The sequence below is a fragment of the Alosa pseudoharengus genome, unplaced genomic scaffold, assembly GCF_046254945.1.
Source record: "Alosa pseudoharengus isolate Yale_2024_CS ecotype anadromous, Long Island Sound unplaced genomic scaffold, YU_APseudo_1.1 YU_APseudo_1.1_scf_12, whole genome shotgun sequence".
Classification (NCBI taxonomy): domain Eukaryota; kingdom Metazoa; phylum Chordata; class Actinopteri; order Clupeiformes; family Clupeidae; genus Alosa; species Alosa pseudoharengus.
This window is the reverse complement of record NW_027468587.1, coordinates 18027337-18054312: the sequence shown is the minus strand read 5'-3', so window position 1 is coordinate 18054312 and position 26976 is coordinate 18027337. Positions and strand designations below refer to the sequence as shown.

The window sequence follows — 26976 nt, the reverse complement described above, 5'->3', positions numbered from 1 at the left end:
AGGTGCTGTGCCATTCAGAGCTTTGTAAGTAATTAACATAACCTTAAAATCAATTCTATAGGAAATAGGGAGCCAGTGCAGTTCAGCCAACACAGGGGTGATGTGTTCTCTCTTCTTAGTCTTAGTTAAAAGTCTAGCCGCAGAGTTCTGTATGAGTGCCAATTTCTTTAGATGTTTTTTGGGAAGACCAGTGAAAAGTGCATTGCAGTAGTCTAACCTGCTAGTGATAAAGGCGTGAATTAGTTTTTCTGCATCTTGTTGAGTTAAAAAGGGCCGCACTTTGGCAATGTTTCTCAAGTGGAAATAGGCTGTTTGAGTAACTTTACTGATATGGGGCTTAAAACTTAACTCTGCATCTAAGATGACACCGAGGCTTGTTACTTTTGGTTTGACCTGGTGTGCCAAGTTCCCCAGATTACTAAGAACAATATCTCGCTTTAGTTTTGGTCCCACCAAAAGTACCTCTGTTTTGTCATCATTTAGTTTCAGAAAATTTTTGCTCATCCACTGATTAATGGAGGTTAGGCATGCAGTGAGGGAGCAAAGGCCATCTGGGTTAGTTGGCTCCACAGAAATATACAATTGGGTATCATCTGCGTAGCTATGGAAGTTTACATTATGCTGACTTATGACATTTCCCAATGGAAGCATATATAGGGAAAATAACAGGGGACCAAGGCAGCTCCCCTGGGCCACACCAAAAGGCAAGTCATGTTTTTCAGATACATGATCTCCTAGACTGATATAAAAATCTCTGCCAGTAATGTAGGTTTGAAACCAGTTTAGAGCATTATCAGAGAGACCCACCCACTTCGCAAGGCGGTGAATTAGGATGCTATGATCAATGGTGTCAAATGCCGCACTCAAATCCAGAAGAATAAGGATTGAGACTTTGTTTGAGTCAGTAGCCAGTCTGAGATCATTGACTATTTTTACTAGAGCCGTTTCTGTGCTGTGATTTGATCTAAAACCTGATTGGAATTTTTCAAGGATACTGTTTTCGTTGAGGAAGGTATTTAACTGATTACAAACAACTTTTTCAAGTACTTTGCTCAGGAACGGTAGATTTGATATAGGCCTGTAGTTGCTCAGATTGGTATGGTCAAGATTTGACTTTTTAAGTAAAGGTTTCACAACAGCGGTTTTAAAAGCAGTTGGAAATATACCTGTTTCTAATGAGGTATTTATTACCTTGAGAATAAAGGGAGCTAAGCTATCATATAGTTTTTTGAGGAATCTAGTAGGGATTGGATCGATCTAAAACACATGTTGAGGAGCCGGTTTGAGTTATAATTTTACCAAGCTCAGATTGAGTAATAGTGCTAAAGGACCTTAATTTTGGGGGGCTGTTTTTGGGTGTACTATCAAACATATTACTTGTATTACCAATAGCCTCCCTTATAGAAATTACTAGAAGTCTGCAAATTCTTCGCATCTTAGAGAGGATGCCTGACTGAGTGTATCAAAAGGTGTTTGATGCAATAGCCTATCAATGGTAGAGAACAACACCCTAGAGTTTCCACTGTTTTCAGCAATTACCTTAGAGAAGTGGTTCCTTCTCTCATTCCGAATAGCTCTATTATAATTTGCTATTTTTTCTTTTAGAATGGCACGGTGAACCTGTAACTTAGTTTTTCTCCATGTTCTCTCAGCTTTTCTACATGATCTTTTTAGATCATGGATATTTTCGTTCATCCAAGGTGTCAGTTTGCTACAGGGCCTTTTTTTAGTCTTTAAGGGTGCCACTCTATCAAGCATAGCGCCTAATTCATGATTGAGAGCCTCTACCATTTGATCAATGGGATGATGTAAAATATCTAAATTTATGGAGTCTATAAGAGCTATGAACTGCTGTTCTGCTCTAATGTCCAAGAGTCGCGATTTGATTGCAATTTCGGGATGAATTTTTGGAGTATGTAGTACTATATTAAAAGATACACAATAATGATCAGACATATTTATATCATTTACTGATAAGTCTGTGACTTCTATCCCTCTAGAAATGACTAGATCGAGGGTGTTGCCAAGGTTGTGGGTGGGTCCTGTAACATGCTGCTTTAGCTCTAAACTGTCCAACACATTAAGGAACTTACTGGCTTTAGCATCAGTTGTCTTATTGACATGAATATTAAAGTCGCCATTTACAATTATCCGATCATAGCTAGTGATGATGAGCGACATAAGTTCAGAAAACTGGTCGAGAAAGCCAGCCCATAGTTTAGGAGGGCGGTATAAGGTTAATAGAAGTACAGCTGGGTCAGCCTTCAGAGTGAGGGCAATGTACTCAAAGGAAGCGAATTCACCAAAGTTGACTCTAGTGCAACTATATTTGTTTGAGAGAATGGAGGCAATTCCACCACCTCGTTTGCCTTGTCTAATTGAGTGGAAGAAATTATAATTTGGGGGACAAGTTTCAACAAGAACAGCTTCGCTGTCTGAAGTCAGCCAGGTTTCAACAAGAAACAGAAAATCCAATTGTTTTTCACTAATAAAATCATTGATTGCAAAGGTTTTGGTAGTAAGTGCACCTATATTCAGTAAACCCATGTTAGCTGAAAATGCCTCTGGCTTTTGAGGAATATGCTGAGGTATGGAAAGAATATTTGTTAGGTTTCTAGTTTTAAATTTGTCTTTTCTTTTTACTATACGTTTGGTAGAAATCAACGTTGGAATAGAACTATAAGCATAAGTCATGCTATTGCATGAAGCAGCTTGATCTATGGTAGTAGTATTGTATGTTACCCTGCAGAAAACATTCTCAGACCCATCCACATGTATAATGCCATTCGAATCAATACCTGGGGGGCGTGAATCTGTAATATTTTCTACAGAATGTCAATGCCTCAGTGTGGACGCTATGTTGTCAGAGAGTAGCCTGGCTCCATGTTGGTTTGGGTGGAGACCATCACGCTTCAGCATACTGGGCCTCTCCCAGAACAAGCCCCAGTTGTTGACATAGGGGATGCTTAGGGAAGCGCAGTAGCGTTTGAGCCAGGTGTGGAGATCGAACAGTCTGGACCATCTCTCAGCACCTTTTCTGTAGGTAGGGAGAGGCCCAGAGATGACAAAGCGTTTTTCTGTGCCCATCAGGGTGGTGATGAGAGTTTTGTAGTTTTCCTGCAGTGCTACTGACTGCTTATCTCTGATGTCGTTTGTGCCCACGTGTACGATGATGTTGTTGACCTTGGTGTGGCAGGCCAGGATGCTTGGGAGTTTCTGCTGGATGTCAAGGACCTTGGCACCAGGGAAGCAGTAGACCTTGGAGGGACCGCTACATGATGGGGGAATGCAGAGGTCTCTAACCATGGAACTGCCGATGACCAGGGTGGAGGTTGATGAGGTCCGGGGAGGTGGGGGTCGGGGGGGCGCCGACTTTGAGGAGGGACCAGGATGGTTGTCTCGGGGCAGGAGGGGCTCCTCATCCTCGGTCAGAATGGCGTAGCGGTTTTCCAGTCGTATAGGTTGGGCTGGGCCTGAGTGCCGTCCGGACCGTCTGCCGTGCTTGTGATGCTTGCTTCTACGCCATGGCTCAGGCTGATGTGGAGTGGAGCTGGCCAGCAGAGCAGGCTTGGTTCTCAGCAGAGGCCGGGGAGAGGCAACAGGGACAGAAGTTGCATTAGTGCATGGCATGGTTAAAGTATTGGAGGACAGAGTGAAATCAGGGCATCTGGCATTAGTATGTGTAAGAGAGATGAGTTCTAAGCGTCTTTGTATGCTCATATCTGACTTCACTAGACTATGAATGCATTTATTCATGTAAATTAAATGAATGACACTGGCACTACGCACAAATTAATTTAAACTTACACCGCACTTCCCTAATAACGTCTGACTAGTTCTCTTACGTCACTGACAGTTGCTAGAATGCATCAAGAAAACACAGGGAAAACACTGTTCAGTCCACCAAGTCATGATAAGCTATTGGCGCTGTGCAGCACCAGTTGTGATATTTATCCTACTGAGTGTAATCGTAGGTAATGTCATGTATGAAAACTAGTATTGTTAGGCAATACTATAAGTGTCAAGTCCCGGGCAGCTGAGGTGTGGCAATGACATCATCAATACGCAAGTATGCGGTTTCGCCGTCCAAACGAACTCGCAAGGGCTACGGTTTCAGATTTTTCCACCATGGGACCAGGTTTCAAAAAAGTGCGGTTTCGGGCAGTACGTTTACAGGATTCGTTTGGACGATCGACCAAGACGATGCAAAACCTGTGCGTTTAACCCAAAAAGCGTCTCCGTGTGTACGGGGCCTTAGTGGCTTTATTCACATCCTCCCTATCTGCCTGTCTCCCGGAGGAGAGCGGAGGGAGAGGAGAGGGAGGGGTGGGAAAAGATAAAGGAACATGCAGAAAGAGACGGAGAGAGCCAGTGGATCGGAGAGAGGGGAGAACAAGTGGATGGAGAGAAATAGTGTGTGCGCACAACGGTATGAGAGCGAAAGAGTGGAGCAAGAGGCAAGCACTTGAGCCCATTTAATCAGTTGAGTGAATTATGAAGAATTTGTGCTCAGGGACCTCTCACTCTCCCTCTCTCTCTCTCTCTCTCTCTCTTTCTCTCTCTCTCTCTCAAAACCCTTACAAATGCTCATAATTGCATCGGCCTGTTGCCAGGAGAGGTGGACAGAGCAAATGAGGTCAGGGCATGTCCTGGTCTTGCATGACACTCGGTCATCCCCCCCTGTCTTTTGGTTTAAAGGCATCTGTTGGATGCTGGGGTGTTCGAACATAAACACAATCTTTTGAAATGAACTTAGTGACTCTTTAAAAAAGTGATTGAATAATATTTTGATCCATATCTTATCTCTTTCACATATGAAACCCAAAAATGTATTAGGTAAATAAATTAAACATTAGATATCAAATTGTCATTCACACTCTGTCTACAGAGCTTGAAGTCTGTAAAAGACAGCCTGAAGTCTGAGATCTGTAAAAGCTTACAAGGCCTCATGCCAGTTAAACTAACTGTGAACTATCCTGGCTAGCTCTACAGCAGCTTGGGAAACCATCTTAATAGTTTGTAGTTGTCAAGACAGGGTTAGTTAATAAAAAAAACTTAATTAATCCTCTGACAAGCAAGGTAGACTTGATCAAATGGTTTACTGTGTATTGTATATACTGTTGAAGTACACCTGTTTTTCTGGATATTTAGAAAGTTAGGTGGTCTGTGAGTTATTGTTTTTTATTAATAAGTTGTCCTTGGGCTCAACCAAGGTGTTGAACACTGAGTTAAATTGAAATGGATGCAATGTCACCTAGATAGCTAGCTTGCTGTAGTGACATAGTGAATGAGGCAGACGAGAAAGCGCTGCTTGGTCTAGTGAATGGTACATTTACGTTTAAAGAACGCCCAGATGGAACTGTTGACAGGAGCATCGTTCTCTGTAATTCATGCAGTAAGTAGTTTATAGTAAGTAGCAACGCGGAGGTACGAGCTTACACACCCTGTGATGATAATAAATTACGCTAGCAGCCAGCCTTGTCAAGCCACTCCCGACCGAGCAGGCGTTCAGACGCAAACTTATTGTTTGCTTACTCTAGCTACTGTATGACCAACCATCTAACTAAACTCTCTTACTAAATGGACTGCATTACCTTGGCAGTGAGTGGAAACCTATCTACTGTATGACCAACCATCTAACTAAACTCCCTTACTAAATGGACTGCATTACCTTGGCAGTGAGTGGAAACTTCAGTCATTTAGAAACTGACACCAGGCACTACTCTGATGCCTGCGCCCAACAGTGAAAATGATAATAAAAGAGACGTTGAACTTCTAGTCTAGAATGTTGGTTTGGCGCCTGACAAAATTAATTTAAATTGCAATATTCTTAAAATGCGTTCATAGCAAAAAAATTTTTTCACTTGACAATTCTTATTATATATATATATATATATTACACCACACACATAACTAGGTTGTCCTTAAGTGCAGTAATTGTTTTATAAATAAATTATTAAACCCCTCTAAACCCCTCTCTCTCTCTCTCTCAGGTCGCTCCCAGCAGCAGGGAGCACAGCGGCGGCAGCAGCAGTCGGAGGTGTGCGTGGAAGTCACCACTGGCGACGAGCATCAGGAGGAAGAGGACGATGATGACGAGGAGGAGGAAGAGGAAGAGTCGGCAGAGCTGGACCTGGAGGAGGTGGTGCAGGAGTCTGCCTCCGACTGGCAGTGCATCTCTGGCGTCTTCCCATAGCCCCTCCCACTTATCCACTCTCTCTACCCCCCCGCGGTGCTGCTAACGTCCCTCTCAACTCCCAGTGACCCTCAAGAGCCAATTAACTCACACACCTGCCCCCCCCCCAGCGTGCTCAGAGTCTGTTTTTCTGGCGCTTTTCATCTTAGCTGTCTATCTTCCGTCTCTCTCTCTCTCCCTCTCTCTCTATCTCTCTCTCTCTCTGTCACCTGCTCACTCTCTCACACACTCTCTCTCTCTCTATGGACCTTGTCAGATTTTTCATGAGAGGTTATTTATTTGTCATGAAACACTGTGGAATGGCTTTTGATCGAAAAGTGGTCAGTGGAAGGTCACCAAAAATAAATAAATACACACACACACATACACCCTTTTTTCGAGCAGCTGTTGTTTAGTACAGCTTAGCCAAAAAACAAAGTTAAAAAGTAGCACTTTAACAGAATGCCCAGCAGCCAATGAGCCGCTTAATCATGTGTGACACGAACTCCGCCCGCTCTACAGCAGGCCAGTCCAGTGCGCCGCGGACTCTTCCCACTTCCGGTGCCTCAGATAACCTCCCGGGCGCGGCTTTCGTTTACAAATGGAGGAGCTCTGACCTCCGCTCCGAGTTTATCTGATTTAGACACGTGCTTGGGAAAGTCATCTATATGCAGCAGTCAACCAGCCCAAATCGTTGCTTTCATTTCGATCTGTCCTTAACCAAGGGGTCAGTGGAAGTTTCCATCGCGAGATCCTCTTTCATCCATCAGAGAAAGTGAACTCTGTTCTCTGCGTTAGCATTTGTCATTAGAGCATGTTGAACAACCGAGTGAAGGTGAATTTAAACGGAATGGCCAGGGGCAGAGTATTACTGCTGATTAACATGTACAGTTTCTGGGTGCTCTTAGTATGCTCCCCAGCATAATGTCTGGGAGGGGAACCCCCCCCGAGATACTTGTGGTCTAATTAACAACGTATGCCCTCAAACACTAAACCAGTTAACATCAGAACGTTCTGGATATGAAAGTTAAATTGAACATTTACTTTAAATGATGTTGAGGATGGATAAGAGACATCTGCCTGGCACATAAAGCATGCAGTGGATTGAAAGGTAGAGGACTCCCTCACAAAGTTGGCTGTCCTTGGTTGGAGTGTTAATCTGAATAGCAGACCATCCATGCAAAACAGTCGATTCCCTTGTCCCAGTCGATCCCCACTACAGCTAAATGTAGCTTCCATGTCTGCCTCGCTACTTTTACTCTAATGTGTATGTTCACTCTGTTGTTTTATAAAAGGCAAGCTACTGTATTCTGTTTTCTTTTTTTGTTGTTGCTCTCAGTTACTGAGTTTTATTTGCCATAAAGATGCGGGGGCAGCCTTGAGTTGTTGGGATGTCAGGTCCCCCTATGTTATCTCTACCTGCAGATCCTGCAGTTATGAATTCAAGTGGCGGTCATTGCCGTCAAAGCTGCCGTGCAAAGCACAGCGTGTGCGAAACGTCAGGCACTCACTTCCTGTTGCTAGCGCTACTAGTGGACATTGCCATTTATCGAATCTCAATGGCATTCAATCATTTTGTACTGCGTGGAATTGTCCTCCTTTTTTAAATGTAAATAGTGTATGATAGATTTTATGTTTTTTTTTTTTTTTCGTTTTGGATATTTCCATGAGAATGTTTTTTCCCTCCTTTGCCAATAGATGCTGAAACTGCTGTGCAGGTCGCTTTGATCTGGAAGTTGTTTTTCTCCCATTTTAGTTGCTATAACAGTGTACATAAACTAAACTGTACAAAGTTTGTCGCAGGAATGTATTTTGTATTTCCTTAAAATATTTAAGAATAAATGTAGCCTTTTTTTCTACAGACTATGTGTTTCATTATTTATTATATATAAATATTATATTATGATGTAATTATTATATATTTTGAATCAGTTTGAGTTGTGTGCTTATTAATTGTATGTATGAGTCTACCCTGATGAGAAAATTACTTTGATTGAATGCAAAAGGATATCAAATGTTTTTATTGAGGCATTTTACCTGTGTCTTATTCATAGGGGGCTCTCTACATTTAATTGGACCCCCTAGTTCCGATTTAGCAGGTGGATGACAATGATTCTCCATGTGGAAAAGAATTGAGCTAGAGACCATCAATGTTAGATAATTAGATTTTTTCTTTTGTTCTTTTGTGAAACTTTAGCCTATATATATTAAGTTAAGAGACCAGAACTGACTTCATGACAGGTACAAGAACTAAGCAAGGCAACAGATACAAAATAATTACAAAATAATATGTAATTACAAAATAATATGTAATTCGGCCCTTGAGGGTATTTTTAATTGCGACAAACAACAACACTGGTTAAAATAGACGATAGATCCAAGACGGTGACAAATTCCATTTGTACTCTCCTCCACTAGTTGCTAGACGTCCAGAGCTTCGGTTCAAGCCCAAATTCGCTGCACAAAGTTTTCAGGAAATGTTGTATTACACGCGAGAAACACGAAGACGTTCATTTGTTTGTAATGACGCGGAAGCGATGCAGGCCATAATTTTGCACAAATTGAAGCAGAAATTGACCGACACCAAATGTCGAAAAAACTGTCACGTGTCATGAAGTCTTGGGTAGGCTATGCTATTCACCTATTCTGATTCTGAAGGAGAATATCTGCCTTTTGGAGATTATGATCGACTATTGACAGTGATAGTCACGTTGCGTCTGTGAATGGAGGTGCGTCTTTGCGTGAATATAACGGTGTCCAGCATACCATGCTTATTTCGACCCTTTGCTCAACATAGCTGGAGGTGGCAGTGGTAATCGTGATGATAGTGTCCGTAATGGACGTGGTACAGACAGCAGGGGTAGTAAAAATAGGGCTCTGAAGAACTACAGTCACCCAGGAACTGATTTGACCAGGGTACATTATTGTAGGTCTATAATAACGGTTTGTGGTTATAGGCTAGTAACAGTTTACTATTGTTGGTTTACATTTTAGGCCTACTGTTTTCCTGTTAATTTGTTATATGGGTAATATGACAAAAAAGAAAGTAAACCTGCTCAAATATGTTCAACATCCAGTATTTACTGAAAGGTGCATAATTTGAGGTGCTTGCTATCCAGTGGGTAAATTTACCCCCTTCATAAACTTTTGTTTATATAGATTTTTATATTTACAGTAGGACTTTATCTCTGACCATCCAATGGTGTTGTTTTCTTAAACCTGGCGCCTAAAGTTGGCCATGCAGGTTTAAATAAGTTATGAGAGGAAAATATTTTTATTTGGTGTGAAACACACACATACTATATATATAATTTGTATTAATATTTATTTTATCATTATTTTATTTATAAGCTAAGGTTGCTAGCACAGGTGTCTAAAAAGAGATAAAAAAACACTTGCACTTTTGTGGTTTTGTGTGGTATTTGAAAAAAAAAAAAAACATTTAGCATTTTCAGAAATAGCCGGCCCTCCAATCAGATGACGTTGGCAGAAGTGGCCCCCAGCTCATTTGAGTTTGAGACCCCTACTCTAGAGTCTAAAGTTTAGACTCATGGAAAGACACACGCATTGTGTGGTGTTGTGTGCTGTGCATGGTTATTTACATTCTTTGTCCATTTGAGAATGAAGAACAGTCTTACATGATTTTTTTTCTTTCTTATTGTTATTTTTCTTTTGCAGGGCAGTATTTAGTTGTGGTATCAACAGATGACTGAAGACAAAGATTGAAGTGGAGACTACATGAGGACAAGATCTAAATGACATAGGACATTGTAAGAGGGAAAGGTCAAATCTACAAGTATTACTAGTGTCCACATAAACACAGTGATGTAACATCCTGTGCACTGGCACTCCTGCATTCAGATCCACCAATCCTGGAGAGGAGGTGGGGTGGAGAGACAGTACAGTACAATTCAGAAGAGGAACGTCTAGTACTTAGTCCATACCGGTCACAGCCTCAGTGTTTTAATCAACCCTTTGTTTTAATTCAATCAGACAGACAAAAATTGTTAGGAAAGGATGGCCATACCCTTTTATTGTTAAATTATCAATCCATACTGCAACAAAGATAGAATTCCATCGGAAGTTTAGATAGTTGTTTAGATAGCTTCAAAGAACATCATTACAATTCATGCCCAGTCAAAGGCTTTCATGGGAAACACATGAGGAGTATCATACACAAGACATGATGTTGAGAAATAGTGCACAACATGCTGTACAGAACATCAACACTAATGAATAACACTTAACAAAGAGTGCCTCACATAAGCTGGAATTGCTTATCTAATGCTTCAAACATCATATTATCTAAGCTGTGCTTGATTATACAGATTCACAGAGATGCCCCTTTGAGAAAGACAAGGACAGGTGTGACGAGACGCATATGGCATAGAGAACTCAACCAGAGCTGGACCGAAGGCACACTGAAGGTCTGTAGCTAGACGGTTATCTTGAACCTGCCTCAACCCAGTCCAGTCTGGGTAGATATTGTTACGGTGTTATTCGATTTAAGACAGGCAGACGGAGGATAAACAACTGTGGGCAGAGATAAATAACCTGGGTTGCTTGACTGGGCAAACGTGGGACCAACTCGACTGTTTGGGACAACAAATGGAACTCGACAAAATGGAAGACTGCAGAGAAGGGGGTAGCCAAAGTTTGGGGGGGGGGGGGGGGGCACAGATTGTGTTGCCACCTGCCATCAACGATCTGGGTGAGGTTAGTGCATTAGATGTGCAGGACCAGGTGGGGGATGGTTGCCAGGCGAGTGGAAGGAGAGATGGAGATTCCTCTGCGCTGTCCCCCCTCTCCTCCTTTCCCCCCTCTTTTCCTTAAACTTCCTTTCCTTTTTTCGCAGTGGGAGGCGTCGGAGACCTCAGCGCTTGGCTGGCGATGCGGACCGGCTGCCGCTCTGAAATGCAGAAGAGGGAGGAAGCAAACAACACACACACACACACACACACACAAAAGTCACACCAACAAAAATGGCTGCCAGGTCAGACTAATTCTCACAGTGGGTCTCTACATTGTCACTGCTCTCTCAGGTGAAAATAAGTGCATGCAGAGTTTTAGAAAGAGGACATTTATTGTTGACAGATGAACACAAACAAGGATTTGGAGCTGTATTGCAGTTTAATTTGTCAGCTCAGTCCATTCAATTGTGTAATTATGTACGAGTGTGTGTGTAATTATTTATGACTGTGTTAAGGGGTATGCTCCTGAAACAGTTGGAAATAATTTGTGTATTTTGTTTGCAGCTGAAGGACAGTTTTTGCATATAGATCCCTGGTGAATTTTGTCTTTTGAAAATCCTTGCTGCTTGGCTGCCGAGTTTCCCCATCTGAAGTTTGCTTTTTTGAAAAACTAAATTTATCTCACATTGGAAGCAAGCACCATAAAGCTTTTTTTTCCCATGAATAGATCTTACATCTGGAGAGAGGAAATATGGGTTTGGAGGAAGACGGCAACAAAACATGATTATACAAATGAGACGAATCTCTGGGAGGAGTGATTGGAATTAAGATAATCCATACTATATAAACCCTTCAAATCTCCTGCGCACAAAAGGAATAAGAGACAGCAGCCTTTGCTTTAAGCTATTCCTGTTGGCACTCTGAGCTCCGAAGCACAATCAATAAACAGAGGGGGGGGGGGGGTGAAAATGCAGCATTGCTACTGAGGACGGAAAACAAAATAAACAGAGACAAAAGGCTACATGGCATCAAAACCGTCTGTAAAGCAGATTAGCTTTGCACTGTTCCGTTTAGAATGACGGACATGTACTAAGTGTAGTGAAATACTTTTTTTTTTTTTTTTTTTTTTTTTTTTTAAAGGACTGCCTTACCAAAGCACCATGGTCTACATAAACTAAAATCAAGTGTAGTTGTCTTCAGCTTTGCATTAGACATTTATAATTATGTTAGAGTTTTTTTGTCATTTTTTTATTCAGGCGAAGACTGTGCGGAGGGTTTTGAATGATTTAGTTATCACTCTGCGTAATTGAATAGGGTGTATCACGAGCGCCGGCTGATTGGCTAATGAAAATCCCATCCCAAAAGACAACCGGAGCATGGCCAAGAGATTAGGGCACTTGGCAACACAGGCGTGACGCAAGAGCAATGGGAAGTTATCAGAGCCCTAACAGTACTTAATCAGGGAGGGAGGTGCAATCACTGCACTCTGAGATAGGGATTGAGAAATTTGAGAGAATCAGAAACTATGATTATGAAACTCTAAAGACACACAATATATGTGTGTGGGGGGTGGGGGTGGGGTATATAGAATGAAAGAGGGAAAGAGAAACAACAAAGGTGCACAAAGTCAATTGTTGTGCACCATCCATGGCTTGGAGAAATGTCTGCTACATGGATAACTGAATCTGGCCAAGCTTTATTGCTTTTTGTATCCCAAGAAAAGAGAAAAGGGGGAACATTTTTTGGGGAGTCTGCCATCAAAACAAACAGGACAGAAAGTCTGCTGATCTGTGGCAGGGAAGGAACATTAGACTCCTCACTGAATTTTGGATGCCAGTGTGTGTTGGTTTGGCAATGTGGGGACTTTAATCTGTCACCTCCTCCACATCTGTGTTTTTTTGGCATTTACCTCTGTTCTGTATACCTATTATTAACTAAAATTACTGTTGTGTGTGTGTGTGTGTGTGCTGGGTGTATTTTATACCTACCTCAAGCCTTCACACACAAACACGTATCCATTCATTCATGATGCCATAGCAAGGTCATGTCCTGCTAATGCAGATAGCGCTTTTTTTTATCCCGGCTAAAAGCATGCGATGTGACCGGGGCTTGCCTGCAGCCAAGCACCGGGAAGCTCACCTCCTGGGTTGACTATCAGTAGCATCACGTAGTTAGCAAAGCTCTGTGAATGGATATCATTAAAGCTGTGGGGTTCTTTTTTGAACCAGCATTACAGGCTGTTGGAAATAGCTGGCACATAAGAAAAGCTGCCGCCACCCCGCTGACGTCAATAGACTCTATATTCTGAAGTCAACGCTTCATTTGGCTTCATGGACCTCTTGGTCCCTTTTCTATTCTCTGCTCTTCTCGTTTTCAAGACTGACCCCATCTCTCTTTCTTTCACTCTCTCTATCTCCTTGACTCTCTCTTTCTCTCTCTCTCTCTTTCTCTCTGATTGAAGAATGATGATCAATTTATAAACTTTCCATTCTAGACGATATAAATCTATTCAGTCTTGGATAATTCAGTTACAAAGAAGAATCTTCAGGGAGGAAGTGATTCAATGTCAGAATACAACTCACTCAGGGGTGCTGGTGATGACCTTGGTCATCACATAGTGTTGGAAAGAGGAAAGAAGAAGCAAAGGACTATGAATAATCTAGTGGATGGATTGTGAGTGTTGCCGTTTTTGTCCCAAAACACAGAAAATTGCAATAATTGACAAGAATTGAGCCCAATTAAAAGTGAAATGACAAAAAAAAATTCAATCTCAATTTGACATGAATGGATATGTGTCCAATTGAACTCAATCAAATTTAACTGAATTTAATTGGAAACCGAAACCAAACTGGAATTACAGGATTGAGCCACACTCATTTACCATTTTGAAGATCTTGGTCAGGGTCCCCTGGCCGTCCCCAGCACGACCTTTCTTCTGGTCAGCCTGTGTTGATGGAGAGAGACCAGACCAGGGATAAGCAAAGCCTGGGGCAAACACTAGTCTAACTGGGCCCTTTGTAGCCTACTGTCATTGGAGGATCTAAGAAAAACGCTAGGACAATAAAATGCATTCCTTCTCTGTTCCCTGTGCTAACTTTTCTGGAGTATCAGCCAAATGGCCATGAAATAATTTGATGAACAGAACTGGAGGCAAATCTGCAATAAGCAAAGGTTGGGAAACTAAACTAAAAGTCATGTGGACTTAGTGTTGGTATGCACTGTATGTGTGTTTGTGATCTAAGAAAAATAAAAAAAGCTATTTGTGTGGTAGAGGCTTTGCTAGAAAAGAACAGGTGATTTATTGAACATAAATCTAAAGTGTCTTGAGTGGATCGCAATGCCTTCTTCACCCATAATTTCAAAAAGAATATATACCAGCACCTCTAAACTAGAATGAAAAATGCATCAAGGCGATTTCGAAGATGGGTTAAAGGGGGAAAAAAAGGAAAAACAGTTATGCCTCTGAGAGATTGGATCACATCTTTCTAAAAGTGCCTTACCTCCTACAGCTCACCCCTTCAGTTTGTACTGTCTGTTCAATAATTGAAAACCCCAAAACACAAACGCAACAAAAAATAAAAAAACACCCAGCTAAAAGGAAGAAGCAAACTCAGGAAATCAACAGGGCGGAAAGGAACAGAGAGATGAACAGTGAGAGACAGTGAACCACAAGAGAGGGAAGCAACGAGTGGAAGCCACATGAAAGACATGGACTACAGCGCAGACGAACCACAGCACAGAGATGGTTTTGCATGTTATTCGCCATGATGTGACGCTCAAGACAAGACGCTTCCATAAATATCATTAACATGGTGTGGCAGCAAGCTTATTTTCTAGGCCTTAGTTTGGTTGGCTTATTGGTGCTGATCACTGTTTCGGACCACCTACCAGGCCTAACTTTGCGGAGAGTCCTCTCCACTGGACAAGGGGGGAGGAGGAGAAAGATGAGGTTGGATAATAAGGCAAGAGGGGTTGGAAAGATATAGAAAACAACATAGACATAGAGAGAACAGAGAGAGAGAGAGAGAGAACAGAGAGAGGGCGAGAGAGCAGCAAATCACACAAGTGGGCACCAGCTTGTGTGAGTTTACTTAGCACGTTAAAATACTTCATCAAGAACAAGGGAGAAAAAGAGAAAAATGACAGAGCTACAGTAAAGTTTCAGGACAAAGCTGAGAGGTCAGGACCTATAGCTCCCTCCAATACAGGCTGTGGTAGTGAGGATGCTGTGAGTCAACCCATGAATGGCAGAGACTTACCCTAGACTTGGGTGGGGCAGGAGACACCTGCAGAGATAGCAGTGAGCATTGTTTGGTGAGAATACCAGACAGCACAGCACAATATATAAATCATGAGGTGATCTGTGTGAGTAGACGTGCAGTTTGGCTCATCATGGCTGTGGAGGAGGTGTCAGTGTAACAGTTAACATGCCAACTGTTGTCAGTCTCTGCTCTCTCGTGGGATTTTGTGTTGGTCAACTGTGGTGTGACGCAGATAAGTGTTATTGGAGTGGGTGTGTGGGGAGAAGTCAAGTGTAGGCGTAGTCAAGTCAAGGACAGACATGTCACCAGTTTAAACTGGTTACCTTCCAGAATCTGCTTCATGAAGCTGGCTGTTTTATATTGAATTTCATTGGCCTTTCATGAAACAGGGGCCCATTTCTACAAGTCTATGGCAATTGATGAGTTATGTTTTATATACATAAATTTGGAGGCAATGAAAAGTATTCCATCAGATATTTTTCCTTTGTGTTCTGAACCTTTGTCAGACTGCAGTGAGGTAGTGTAGTTATTTTACTACTACATCTCGCTGTAATGGTAAGGGGTATGGCCTGGCACAAGTGTACGGGGTGGGTATCAGGGATCTATGGGGTGGGGAGTGGGTATCAGGGGGTCTATGGGGTGGGGAGTGGGTGTCAGGGGTGTACAGGGTGGGGAGTGGGGATCAGGGGGTCTATGGGTTGGGGTCGGGGTGAGAAATCTTCTACGCTACTCACGATGGTTCTGAAGAAGTGCACCACCGCATTCTCATCCCCACGGCGACTACGGGACGCAGCAGGTCGCTGGGGGGAGGAGGACAGACCACGGAAGGAGCCCTAACAGGGACAGACACCACCTTTACTTCACAGTCACAGTCAAGCATTTAGTCCATGAGCACACAATTTCATGATAGAAAAATCCAAAGCAGCACGGATAGTCTTGGAACATCCCATAGTCATGCAGAAATATTATGAGGGAGCTTGAAAGAGGCTGTTTGCAACATTACCTTCAAGTAGCCTACCCAATAATGAGATTGAATTTCAGACATTGTAGAAGTATATAGCAGAGATGCCCAAATATCTTTCAAAATATCTATTTGTTAGGGCAGTTTCAATCATTAACATGGAAGTTGATTGTTAAGGTGGTTTGATTGATACTAGGTGGTGTATGCTAATGATTTCCTGTGGGAAAATGTCACATTTATTCTTGAGTAATGTTATCTATTAGTCTACAACTGATAGTGCTAGATATACAACTACTAAATATAAATACTATTTAGGAATAATATATATATAATATACACAGAAACATGCAAAATGTGTCAACATGCAGACATCTTCTGTGATTGTGCTTCACAGGGTAGGCTACTTCAGAGGAGAGCACAGCAGGACAGTTTACATAAAGATGGTTAGAGCAATTATACTTGCCTTTGTAGGAGTGGCCTCGACTAGAGCACTCGTGTCTGCCTCACTCATACAGATATTTTTTTAGAACAGAGTTTGGGCTACAATTGAAAATTTGAAAGCACTCAGAGAAACAATTACGGTAAACAAAATAAATAAACTCAGCTAGCAGCAACGTTATGCCGAAACCGATCTGGTATTGATCCGCTCCGCACCTCGGATCAATCGGAACCACATCCATTCAGAATATAGCTGGTCAGAGAAGTTTATGAGGATCAGCAGGGCAGTGTCTCATACTCTCTCAGTGTCTTCCTCACAATACAAAGCCACACTCATATCTGAATTCACAAAGACTCCCTTTACTTTACTTTGTCCGGATATTAATTAGACACACACAGACATAGGCTATACACACTCACACTACGTAACCGCAGTGAAACAGCTCCAACCTACAGGCGTCACGTACAGCACCACACGGATGATCATTATCTGCCATGCTATTTTAGTCTGTGTTCTTGAATCGTGTTGTGAAGTTCAGGCCGTTTGTTCTGCTTGAATAGCCGCACGGTCTTTTATGAGTCCCGGGGTCCTTAATCAGAACCGTGATAATGCCCAACCGAACGAGGAGTCAGGGAGCTGTTCCAGGTGAATAAAGGTGATTACCTCAACGGCAGGAGGAAGAGGGGAGATGGAAAAAAAGACAGACGAGCTCTCACCTCATTCAGTTCACTCCAGGGCACAGGCTCAGACCCAGGGGAATTATGCTTGCAGTAGGCCTACCCATTTTTATTCACTCTCACACATAAACTCAAATGGATCTAGTTTACACCCCTTGATTCACAGTTAGGCATACAACCACTGCACCCACAGTGCATAGTGTCTTGTTTAGCTCTGTTTTATTATTTTGTCAATATTAATACTCAGTATTATTTTCAATTATATCATATTAATATTGAAGTCTCAATATCGTGTACAGTAGAGACTTCAGATTTCCTAACCTGACCTACAGGACACATATCCTCATTCAGATGCATTGCCATGTTCTCCATATGATCCTTGTTAGGGTGCATCCCAGGGTCGGATGTTGTGATTGGCATAAGGCATCACCAGGCTTGGCAGTGTCTTATTGCAGTTGTAACTCACCATAATGGACATCGGGAATTCATAACAGAAGATCTGTGTGGACGCTTAGGGGTCTGTTGAGAATGATTGTTTGCTTTTTGACAAATGGGAAATCGAAAGGTGACACAGGTTAGCAGGAGGCAATAGGACCGGAGATGTGAGAGGCCACATTTGTCAAAGACACTGCCTTTCCATTTCAAACTATAGGTGGAAAGTGGACCTTGAAGACGTGTGTGTGTGTGTGTGTGTGTGTGCAGAGGGAGAGAATGAGGGACGAACTGCAAGAAATCAAAAGAAATAAACCCAGATAGACAAGGGCAGTGAGAATGCAGTGAGAATGACTGGTATAAATGGTGGGTGAAAGTTTCTGGTCATGTTGTGGCTTGCTTTCAGAGCCCATTGAAAACTTAGAGATGACTGCACTTCAGGCCCCTCAAACCACCACTCTATAGGTGAAGATGAGAGGGTGGGTGTTTTGTGTATTTAAAGGAGGTTCTCTAGTTTATCTCACTGAAGTAGGGAGCGAGAAAAAAAAAAAAACCTAGACCACAAAGCCACTGGAAACACAAGTGTCTCACTTAAATTAAATACTTGGTATTTCTTTCTAGAAAATAATGTCTCATTGTCAGGAAATCATTAAGGGTTTTATGGAAAAGAAGTATGTTATGAAAAATATGGCCATGTCCATGAGTGGGCATTTCACGGAGTATTGACCGAGTATCAGTCTTTATCTTCATCCTTTAGCTATATATATATATATATATATACAGTATATATATATATTCGCCCCAAAATGAAAAAACATGATGGTTGAAGGTTCTTGCTCCACCTGTAGTGAAGCAGCCATTTTCTGCCACCACTTCTGGCTACAAAGGAGGCCGCTGTGAACCGAACAGAAATAACAGTCACTGGGTTCCTTTTGTAGGACTCGACTTTGATGTTAAATTTGTAAAATTTGTTTCGATTGAGTCAAAGCGAACATGTCTGGTCGCAAAATTGCCTGCCCTCTACAGCTGGTGCCATCTGTTACACCGAACACTGAGATGCCTCCTGATACGCTCTGCTACTCTCCACCCATTCCTAAAATAATCGACAAACTCCAAAGGAGGAAAAAGGGAATGACGAGGTGTGTGTGTATGGGGGGCATTGACGTTCCGCCGCCTCTGTCAAGACTGACACAGCTGCCCCTTGTCGAGGGTGCGTGTATTCGTCTGCACTGTGGGGAGCGACTCTTTGAGTTGGATGAGATTCAGGGAGAGCCTGGCTCTCCAGAGCGCAGCCTTGTCAGCTTGAGCAGCGGGGGTCTGCACTGCACTGTCGGATGCACGGTATGGACAGGGGTCCTGCAGTCTGACACCTCGCTCTGGGGACATGATAACTATCACATCCCCTCATCAACCTGCCCTAGGAAAGGGTGCTGCTCTCAGGTCTAAGAAAAATCAATATTTGATATTCCTGGCAAGAGTTACCGTTACCGTGGGGACAAATGGATATAACCTATCACCACTTCTATGACCCTTTATTCTCCTCACAGTGGGCTCTCAGAGTCTTCTTGTTTGGTATGGGTTAAAATACTACTGTTACTATACCGTATACTATACATACAATTTATATTTACAATATTATCTATTAAATACATACCATTTATATTCAAAATATTATTTACAAAAAGGCATTCTATTTATATTTCAAAATATGCACTGCTCTGAAATAAACAGGGGAAAAGATGGCTGCATGGTGCAAGGGGCATGGTGGCTGAAACTGTCAGAACTCAGACAGGAAACACAACTCATTGTCATGCACAAAAGCAGAGCGGTAGACAGCACATTTATTTGGATGTGAAACTACTAGGGTTGAGGTAGAGAGCGGATGCATAAGAGTGTCCCCTCTGTCATCTGCGCACTACTTTGGGAAGGCAGTCATTTTTTATACAAAAATACTCCCTTTAGGAATACAAACATATGCCCTGTCTCCATGCTGGTTCTTATCTGTGGGACTGAGGAGTGCGGATAAGAGGCTGCTTTTAACCTGCTGGCCTTGCCTTACTGCATTGTGCCAGACTGCTCACTGTGCACACATACACACATGCACACACACGCACATATCACACACTCAGAGACAAAGAGAGGTAGTGTGTCTCTTCTGTGTGGTCCTCAGCGTTCATTCACATTGTCTATTTATGTTGAATTTTTACCCCCACAACTCACACATTTTCATTAACTTTGAATAAGTCTACATTCCCAGGATACGATATGTTTTAATTAGGTAGGCTGGTGACCAGGGATGGATTACTGCACGGGCCTACCAGGCCCAGGGGCCCATGGGGTCAGGGGGCCCTGAAGCCCAAGCTTTTGCATGGAATCATTGCCTCAATATCAACAAATCAGGATGTAGGCTATGAATCTGATTGAATTTAGTATTGGCCATCCCCAAAATGCACCAGAATACAGGAAATCACATCAAACAAATTAAAAAAATTCTGGTGGAGGACCCCCAAACCCCCCCTCCCACATATGCAACAATTAGTGGGGGGCCCTTAATACATCTGGGCCCAGGGGCCCGAAACCTCATAATCCGCCCATGCTGGTGACCACTGAAAAGGGTGCTTTACACAGAAAACAAGTCATGAAATTTAGTATAAAGCAAAAATGATAACCAAACACAATACCCCATCTCTTCCTACTAATACTATTGATCATAATTCATCTGCTCTCCAGTCCTTAAACTTGTCTGTTTACAACAGGCATGGCTAGAGGCCAGCTGATATGGTTTATCAGCAAGCCTGTGTTGAGATATACCCAAGGAAGAGCCGCCTGAGGCTTTTTCAAATGAAACATTCACTGTTCAAAAAATGCAAAGGCTCATTGTTGCATTGCATTTCATGTGTTTAGTATAAAGTAATTTTATTCATTCCTTTTCCCCTTTTAAATTCAAATGAATGTAGGAGCTGATATTAATATCACGCCCAGCTGGGTAATGTTGAAAGAAATTCATATTCCAAATATGTTTTGCAGTGGCTTTCAGTGTCACCTCTGAATCACCTTAGCCAAATGTTGTTTACTTATCAAGAGGGAAATGTTCAAATATATTCTAATTTCCAACAGCTCTTTGTCTTCAAACCCTTTGAAGAATATTTACAGAATTTTAAGTCATTTTGTAACAATGACTTGGTGACAGCAAAAAAAAGTCACTAGCAATTTCTAAGATTAGAAATGTCCATTAAGGAGATGTTTAAATATTCTCCTGGACAAGCAGTGATATTCAGTGCAATTAAGCGACCTAAAAACGTGTTTGAGAAATGTAATTCTTTACCTTTCAACTGTTTTGAGAGTTATTAGACAAATAAACCTCTTCACATAAATATCCATTTGTCTTTGTCACAATAATGTGTAAACAAATCTTAGTGGAATTAATCAAAGAGAGAAGGGATTAAAAGAAAGAGAATGAGGGAATGGATTAAGAAGGATTAAGAAGTAAGTTTATGTGAGACTTCAAGCCCACACACAGTGCACACCAACTCTACTCTTCGTGGGAGTTTTTCTGAGAAAAACAGCCCGAAGAGGTTGGGGTGCTATCTTCATTTGCAGGGTCGTGGAAAGGTCTAGAACTGAGAGTGCTAGTAGTGAGAGTACACTAGTGTAACTCATCAGTCAGAGTCTAATTGGTCACATTTCAGATTTGGTCTCTCAGTAGCTTTCATCTCTAAGTGACAGTAAGATGCTAATGTAAAGGCTAACATTTAGCCAGTCAGTATCTGTGCTTCTATAGAAGCTGAACTCCTGACCTGGGGCTGGGTAGCTAACATAGCAGTAAGTGCGCCATCTGCATCCATCTTTACAGAAGAAAATCAGCTTTACGTGACTCATAGGCTAATGAGAGGTAAACAGCCTCATTCGCATTCGGTGAAGTCTACTTACTGATGGTCCCAGGTTGATGACTTCAGTGTACAGTATATCGACTTCCATTGCCCACATAGCCTTTCCATGAACCTCACATCCAGGAGGTGTTTAGGGTTAGGATGCATAAGCTGACAACTTATTAGCCATAATAATTAATGTTAATAACACCATAAGGTATATAATGAACGGTTAAAAAACATAGTTATTAGAAACAAACAGAAATTGAAGACAAAACGAAGACAAAACGCAATAATTAGGAGGATACAGTGTGGTGGTTGTTAAAGATTTTAATCAAGCTGATATCCAAAAGCTTAGAAGAGGATCAGGTTGGGAACGGCTTACTAATGTGGATAATACAGATAACCACAAGCATTGTAGTACTGTTTGTAAAGTGTTACAAAGGGGGACACACTCCCTTTGGGATCAACACCATTCTCTCACATAAACACGTATTTCCTGACATTATAAAAGACAAGAAACCTGAGGCAAGTTTTACAAAGCTGGCTTAAGGAGTTCAGAGTTTCTCTGCACGTGGCTCAGAAACTGTAATAGAGCCACACCAATTAAAGTGAACTAATCTGATATTTTCTAGAGGTTTAAAATCAAACGGAATGAAGTTTAATAAAATTCACCACTGAAAAAAATCCATTCGTTTTTATGGCATTGATTGTGTCCCATTTCAAAGGCAAACTAAAAACAAACGTTGTGTTAGAGCTCATTTCCGCCTATGTTTTTAACTCAATCAATAAATTGCGTAATAACAGCAATCTTAATTACATCTCATCTCCCCTTCAGGATGCTGTTGGACTAAGGGCTCGATGCATCTAAGCTCGCTGTGTGACTAATAGACTCCACGTGACAAAGAGCTATTCGGTCCAGTGTGGGAGGAAAACGGGACCGAATCGAGGGAATATGCATCACTTAGCATCTCCTTTCACCAACCCAACTACACAAAACAACATGGGACTCCAGCTTAAAAGTCCTGAGATTCACTTAATTTTGGTCATTCCTTTGACTGTGTAAACACCTACTGACTGGACTGAATCTGCTCTGTTCAGAGCCAGCAACAAAAAAAAATTGTCTGAATGATAAAAGGGGAGATCACAAAATGTATCTGTGACAAATAACAGTTTTTAACACAACGAATCGAAACAAAATTACACCATAGTACAAATAATTGCTGACTATGTCAACTATTTAACGAGCAAAAGGTCTTATTCACATACAAGTAAAATAGCACAGAATCAACAGAAAAGGTTGTAGATTGAAAATGAAACAGATTTTCCAAATGATCCCAAATGGTACTGGCTGACCAGCAGATGAATATGGCACTTGTACAATTCTCTGAAAATGAGATGTCAAACAAAACAAATCCCTATAGTTCAGCAACATCCTATCATCACACAACCCATTGATATTAAAGGAATGTTCATAAAAAAACAAAATTAGACAAAAATAATAATAAACATCAGCAGTTGGATTTATAACACTACATATCCATTGGCCAAGTGGATACATGTCCAGGCAAAAAAAACACGAGATGAAGTCTGTGACTAGAAAATAAAAGTTTGATCTTTGTGAAAAACAATACAGGAGTGGTGATGGCTATAGAACCAGAGTGTGGTCTATCTACAGTTACACACAGATTATCAAATACTGCAGATAAAAAAAGGTTTCCAAATGGCTGGAAATCTAAAGGCATACCTTTGGTGGGAACAGCAAATATGTTATTTGGAGTAAACTGTAAACTGATATAAAACAGCTCAATCTTGTTCCTGTACACAAATGAAGTTCAGGCTAACCAGGGTTGTTGCATTTGTTCATGTGCTAACATGGGCTAAACTCTACGTTTCACTGTCTATCCTATCCTAATATGGGCAATACTATGTAGTGGTGTAAGAGTATACAACATGGGGTTTTCCAACCACAACAGCTGAAGCCAGTGGCTTTAAGTCTTGAGAACAGAGCAACATTTCTTCCTGCTTACCCTCTAGTGGGCTATCAGGATAAGGCTGGGAGAATTGCATATTGTTAACATTGTTAAGAGCCATTTGAAGCCCCTTTTCATACGATCATTCAGAAAGCATCTATGTTCATTTCATGATCATTTCATGTAGAGGGTTTCTTGGGGCGGGTAGCTGGCTAGCATTACTCTCACAACATCTGATTACACAGACTAGAGGTAGGCTAGACTTCAGCCAGCATGAGTTTGAAAATGCTCATAACCACACCCTGTCAGAACTACTCTCGTACACACAAAGCCATGACTCCATTAGCGCACTTTGGGAAATAGCATCAGTATTTAGCACGACTGAAGACATAAGAAGGCAATGTGGATCCTACTGGTTTCCCTGTGCTAATATCACCACTTTTGTACCATGGATTGGATTCAATCAATACCCAGAAGATCAGCTTTGTACATAAATATTACTATAAACCTACTTGAATAGCATGGTGTGCTATTTCTAAGGAGTGAAATCAACAGGTGTGTCATTATTGGCAATATTTAAGGTCAGTCAACACACCATTAAGAAAAGGCCAAAATCCAATAATTGGAATATAATACACCCATTATTATATCCATGTGTACAGTCCTTAAAGCTGCTAACAAACATCTTTACCAATGACCAAATGATGCAATATTTATAATCTTAACTTTCTAAATAAAATATATCAGCGGTAACACAGGACAAATATCAAATATTACTCTTTAACCTTATCTCCCATGCTGCACCCAAGTACCAGCTGGCTCTGAGATTCATTCAAAGAGAAAGAAATATCTGCACTATGACATTGGTACCAAGTACTAGTACCATCAACCATGAGCCACAAGAGCCATTATAAATACAGTTGTGGAAAAAGAGTCCATTGTTAGTACCAATATTAACCACATTTAAAGAGAACTTTCAAAGTGAGCTTTTTGGTGAAATTATTGTAAAGTAATGTACTGCAAATCAACAGCAAGCAATATTAAATTTTCAACAATTTTTTTTTTAGAAATACAACTCAGTTAATAATACCCTTGTATGTTCATTGAGCGTACATTTGTACCATTCATCACCATACATTTAAAGTGATCTCACTTGCGTGCAATGCACAAAAATACAACCGACAAAAACAACAGACTATGGCTTCTCCTGCCATTGCACCAACACTCCTATAAGCAACAATAAAAATAAAAAAAAACCCTCAACTCGAACAATAAAACTGGATAAACGGCAAACAAACAGAACAGACCACAGTTACTTAATAAATCTCCCTCTTTTTCCTCACCTTGCCCTTCTTCTTCTTGTCCCCTCCGAAGAACTTTCCAATTTGATCCAGGACGCCGGGGCTCTTCTTTTTCCGGCCGAGCCCAAAGGCTGCCTGTCCAGAGGTTCCAGAGCTCATGTTGGCTGGTTGGTAAGGGGGTTCGTTTAGAGAAAGAGATGAGGAAGAGAGGGGAGAAAACAAAAACGAGCTAGCTGTCGGCTAGGGGGAGAGAGAAAACGAAAGAGCGCTAGCAAGCGTACGAGGGTGGACCTGGGGCGCTTTATGAGTCTACGTCCTGCCTGGGGTTTGCTTACTCCGAGCCGCTCTCTGTGCCTGCTCCGCTGTGCTCCTGGATGGTCTGCAGTTCGTCGGACTCCGAGGGGCGCTCTTTGAAGGTGTTGTCCTCACGGCCCGGGGCATCTCGGGAGAAGAGGCGGACCAAGTGGGGGCGGGGCCCGTCGCCCGGGTCAGCTGCGCTGGCGCCGCTCCAGGCCTCCTCGGGGGCCTCCGCACCCGTGGAGTCAGTCACCGCCGGCCTCTTGGACGGGTGGTCATTGTTCTGGTTCACATCTGCCTCGCCTGGACATGCGCAGAAACAACAACAAGGGTTATCCATGGGCCCAGCACTGGGCCTGGCACACACTGAGGGCACCAGACAATACAGCTGTTTGTCAAATTGGTGCCCCACCCCTTCTAAGAGCAGCAAACACACACACACACACACACACACACACACACACACACACACACACACACACACACACACACACACACACAGTAACATCAGAAAACGATGATGGGATTCTTTAACAGTACTTTACAAGGGTCTAACATGATGGAGATGATTCACTTGCTTATGGTCATTGACTGTTCATATGGTCTTTACTTGTGGAAACACATGTACCAGTCTGGGTTGGCTATGTAGAGACTTGTCAACAACTTAGCAGAATCTTTGACCAACAAAGATTGGTATTAATAAGAAAGTCATAGGCTGACTAAATGAAAGTAAACACAATAATCACACAAGAAAATTTTATGAAAATTGTACATATTAACAGGGATTTCTTAAGAACCATTATCAACAATTGCATGAAAAACTCCAGTGTAATCCAACAACTGTAATTTCCATTTCACCACTCGTGCCCACTCCCTTGTAAGGCACACAGTGTGTAAAGAGATATATGGCTTCAGCGCGTCGCCTCCACCGAGGCCAACGGGTTTGGTTCCCCCAGCGCTAGGCCAAGCAGCTCTGCTCTCTCCCAGTAAGACAATAGCTATACTGTACTGGGAGGAATGGTGCAGCAAAACACCAGAGATTCTGCATGCTAATGCTTTCTCAACAGTAGCGCTTTTGTCCCGGCCGCAGAGTTATTTCTACCAGACAATGGGGACAGTGTCACTAAAATAACTCCTCTAAGTATGGATTTTCAACTCCATGCACGGTGACACTTATCTGATTTCCAGGCCTGCCGGGGCACTACGGGTGTGGTCGAGGCCGAAAAAATCATGTATTCCGCCGCCTGACCACAAGTCTGGAAGAAAAATGGGCTTTGATCGGCAGGCTATGAAAGAGCAGAGGACCTTCATCGCCCCGTCTTAGCTGATCCGGGACGATTTTTTGAAACTGTGATGAAACATTTTGAAACCTGAGCCCCCCTTGCTGTGTCCCTGGGAGCACTGGGCGTGAGGAGAGCAGGGCAGAGTGGAGCACTGGGCACTGCTGCTGCTGCTGCTGCTGCTGGGGTGATGGAAGGTGACGTGCAGTTTACTGCAGGTTACTGATTGTGTGTGTTACTTGTGTTGTGTCTTACAGTTACTGTGTGTGTGTGTGTGTGTGTGTGTGTGTGTGTGTGTGTGTGTGTGTGTGTGTGTGTGTGTGAGAGAGAGATGTGCCAACTCAAGCATGCTCCCGGGCACCTTGAGTGACGTGCAGTTTACTGCAGGTTACTGATTGTGTGTGTTACTTGTGTTGTGTCTGACAGTTACTGTGTGTGTGTGTGTGTGTGTGTGTGTGTGTGTGTGTGTGTGTGTGTGTGTGTGTGTGAGAGAGAGATGTGCCAACTCAAGCATGCTCCCGGGCACCTTGAGCTGAACTCCCACTGCAGCAGCACTGGGCCCATGAGGCACAGCCCCAAAAAAAATGTGATATTTCACCTGTCAGTCTCCAAGGGCGGA

The 26976-nt window shown here is 42.2% G+C and overlaps 3 protein-coding genes across 4 annotated transcripts in view; 1 reads left to right on the top strand and 2 right to left on the bottom strand.

Annotated features, from left to right (window-relative positions):
* znf236 (zinc finger protein 236) overlaps nucleotides 1-8036 on the top strand; it is an 84461-nt gene extending 76425 nt beyond the window's left edge. Inside the window, exon 32 of the mRNA XM_076280325.1 lies at nucleotides 5994-8036. Within this exon, the coding sequence (XP_076136440.1) occupies nucleotides 5994-6196 (203 nt within the window). The 3' untranslated portion in view covers nucleotides 6197-8036. The remainder of the gene's footprint in view (nucleotides 1-5993) is intronic.
* A 2143-nt stretch (nucleotides 8037-10179) lies between these two features.
* LOC143119073 (myelin basic protein-like) lies at nucleotides 10180-24939 on the bottom strand. Of its 2 annotated transcripts, XM_076280323.1 has the most exons (5): nucleotides 24823-24939; nucleotides 15863-15961; nucleotides 15126-15152; nucleotides 13748-13810; nucleotides 10180-11084 (listed from the first exon to the last, which is right to left on the bottom strand). In XM_076280323.1, exons 1-5 carry the CDS (start codon nucleotides 24937-24939, stop codon nucleotides 11049-11051), a joined length of 342 nt encoding a protein of 113 aa, XP_076136438.1. In that variant the 3' UTR covers nucleotides 10180-11048. The 2 variants fall into 2 exon arrangements, with proteins under 2 accessions (XP_076136438.1, XP_076136439.1); XM_076280324.1 differs by lacking the exon at nucleotides 13748-13810.
* Nucleotides 21819-26976, bottom strand: part of LOC143119072 (myelin basic protein-like) — a 42687-nt gene continuing 37529 nt past the window's right edge. The window contains exon 4 of the mRNA XM_076280322.1: nucleotides 21819-25380. Within this exon, the coding sequence (XP_076136437.1) occupies nucleotides 25112-25380 (269 nt within the window). The 3' untranslated portion in view covers nucleotides 21819-25111. The remainder of the gene's footprint in view (nucleotides 25381-26976) is intronic.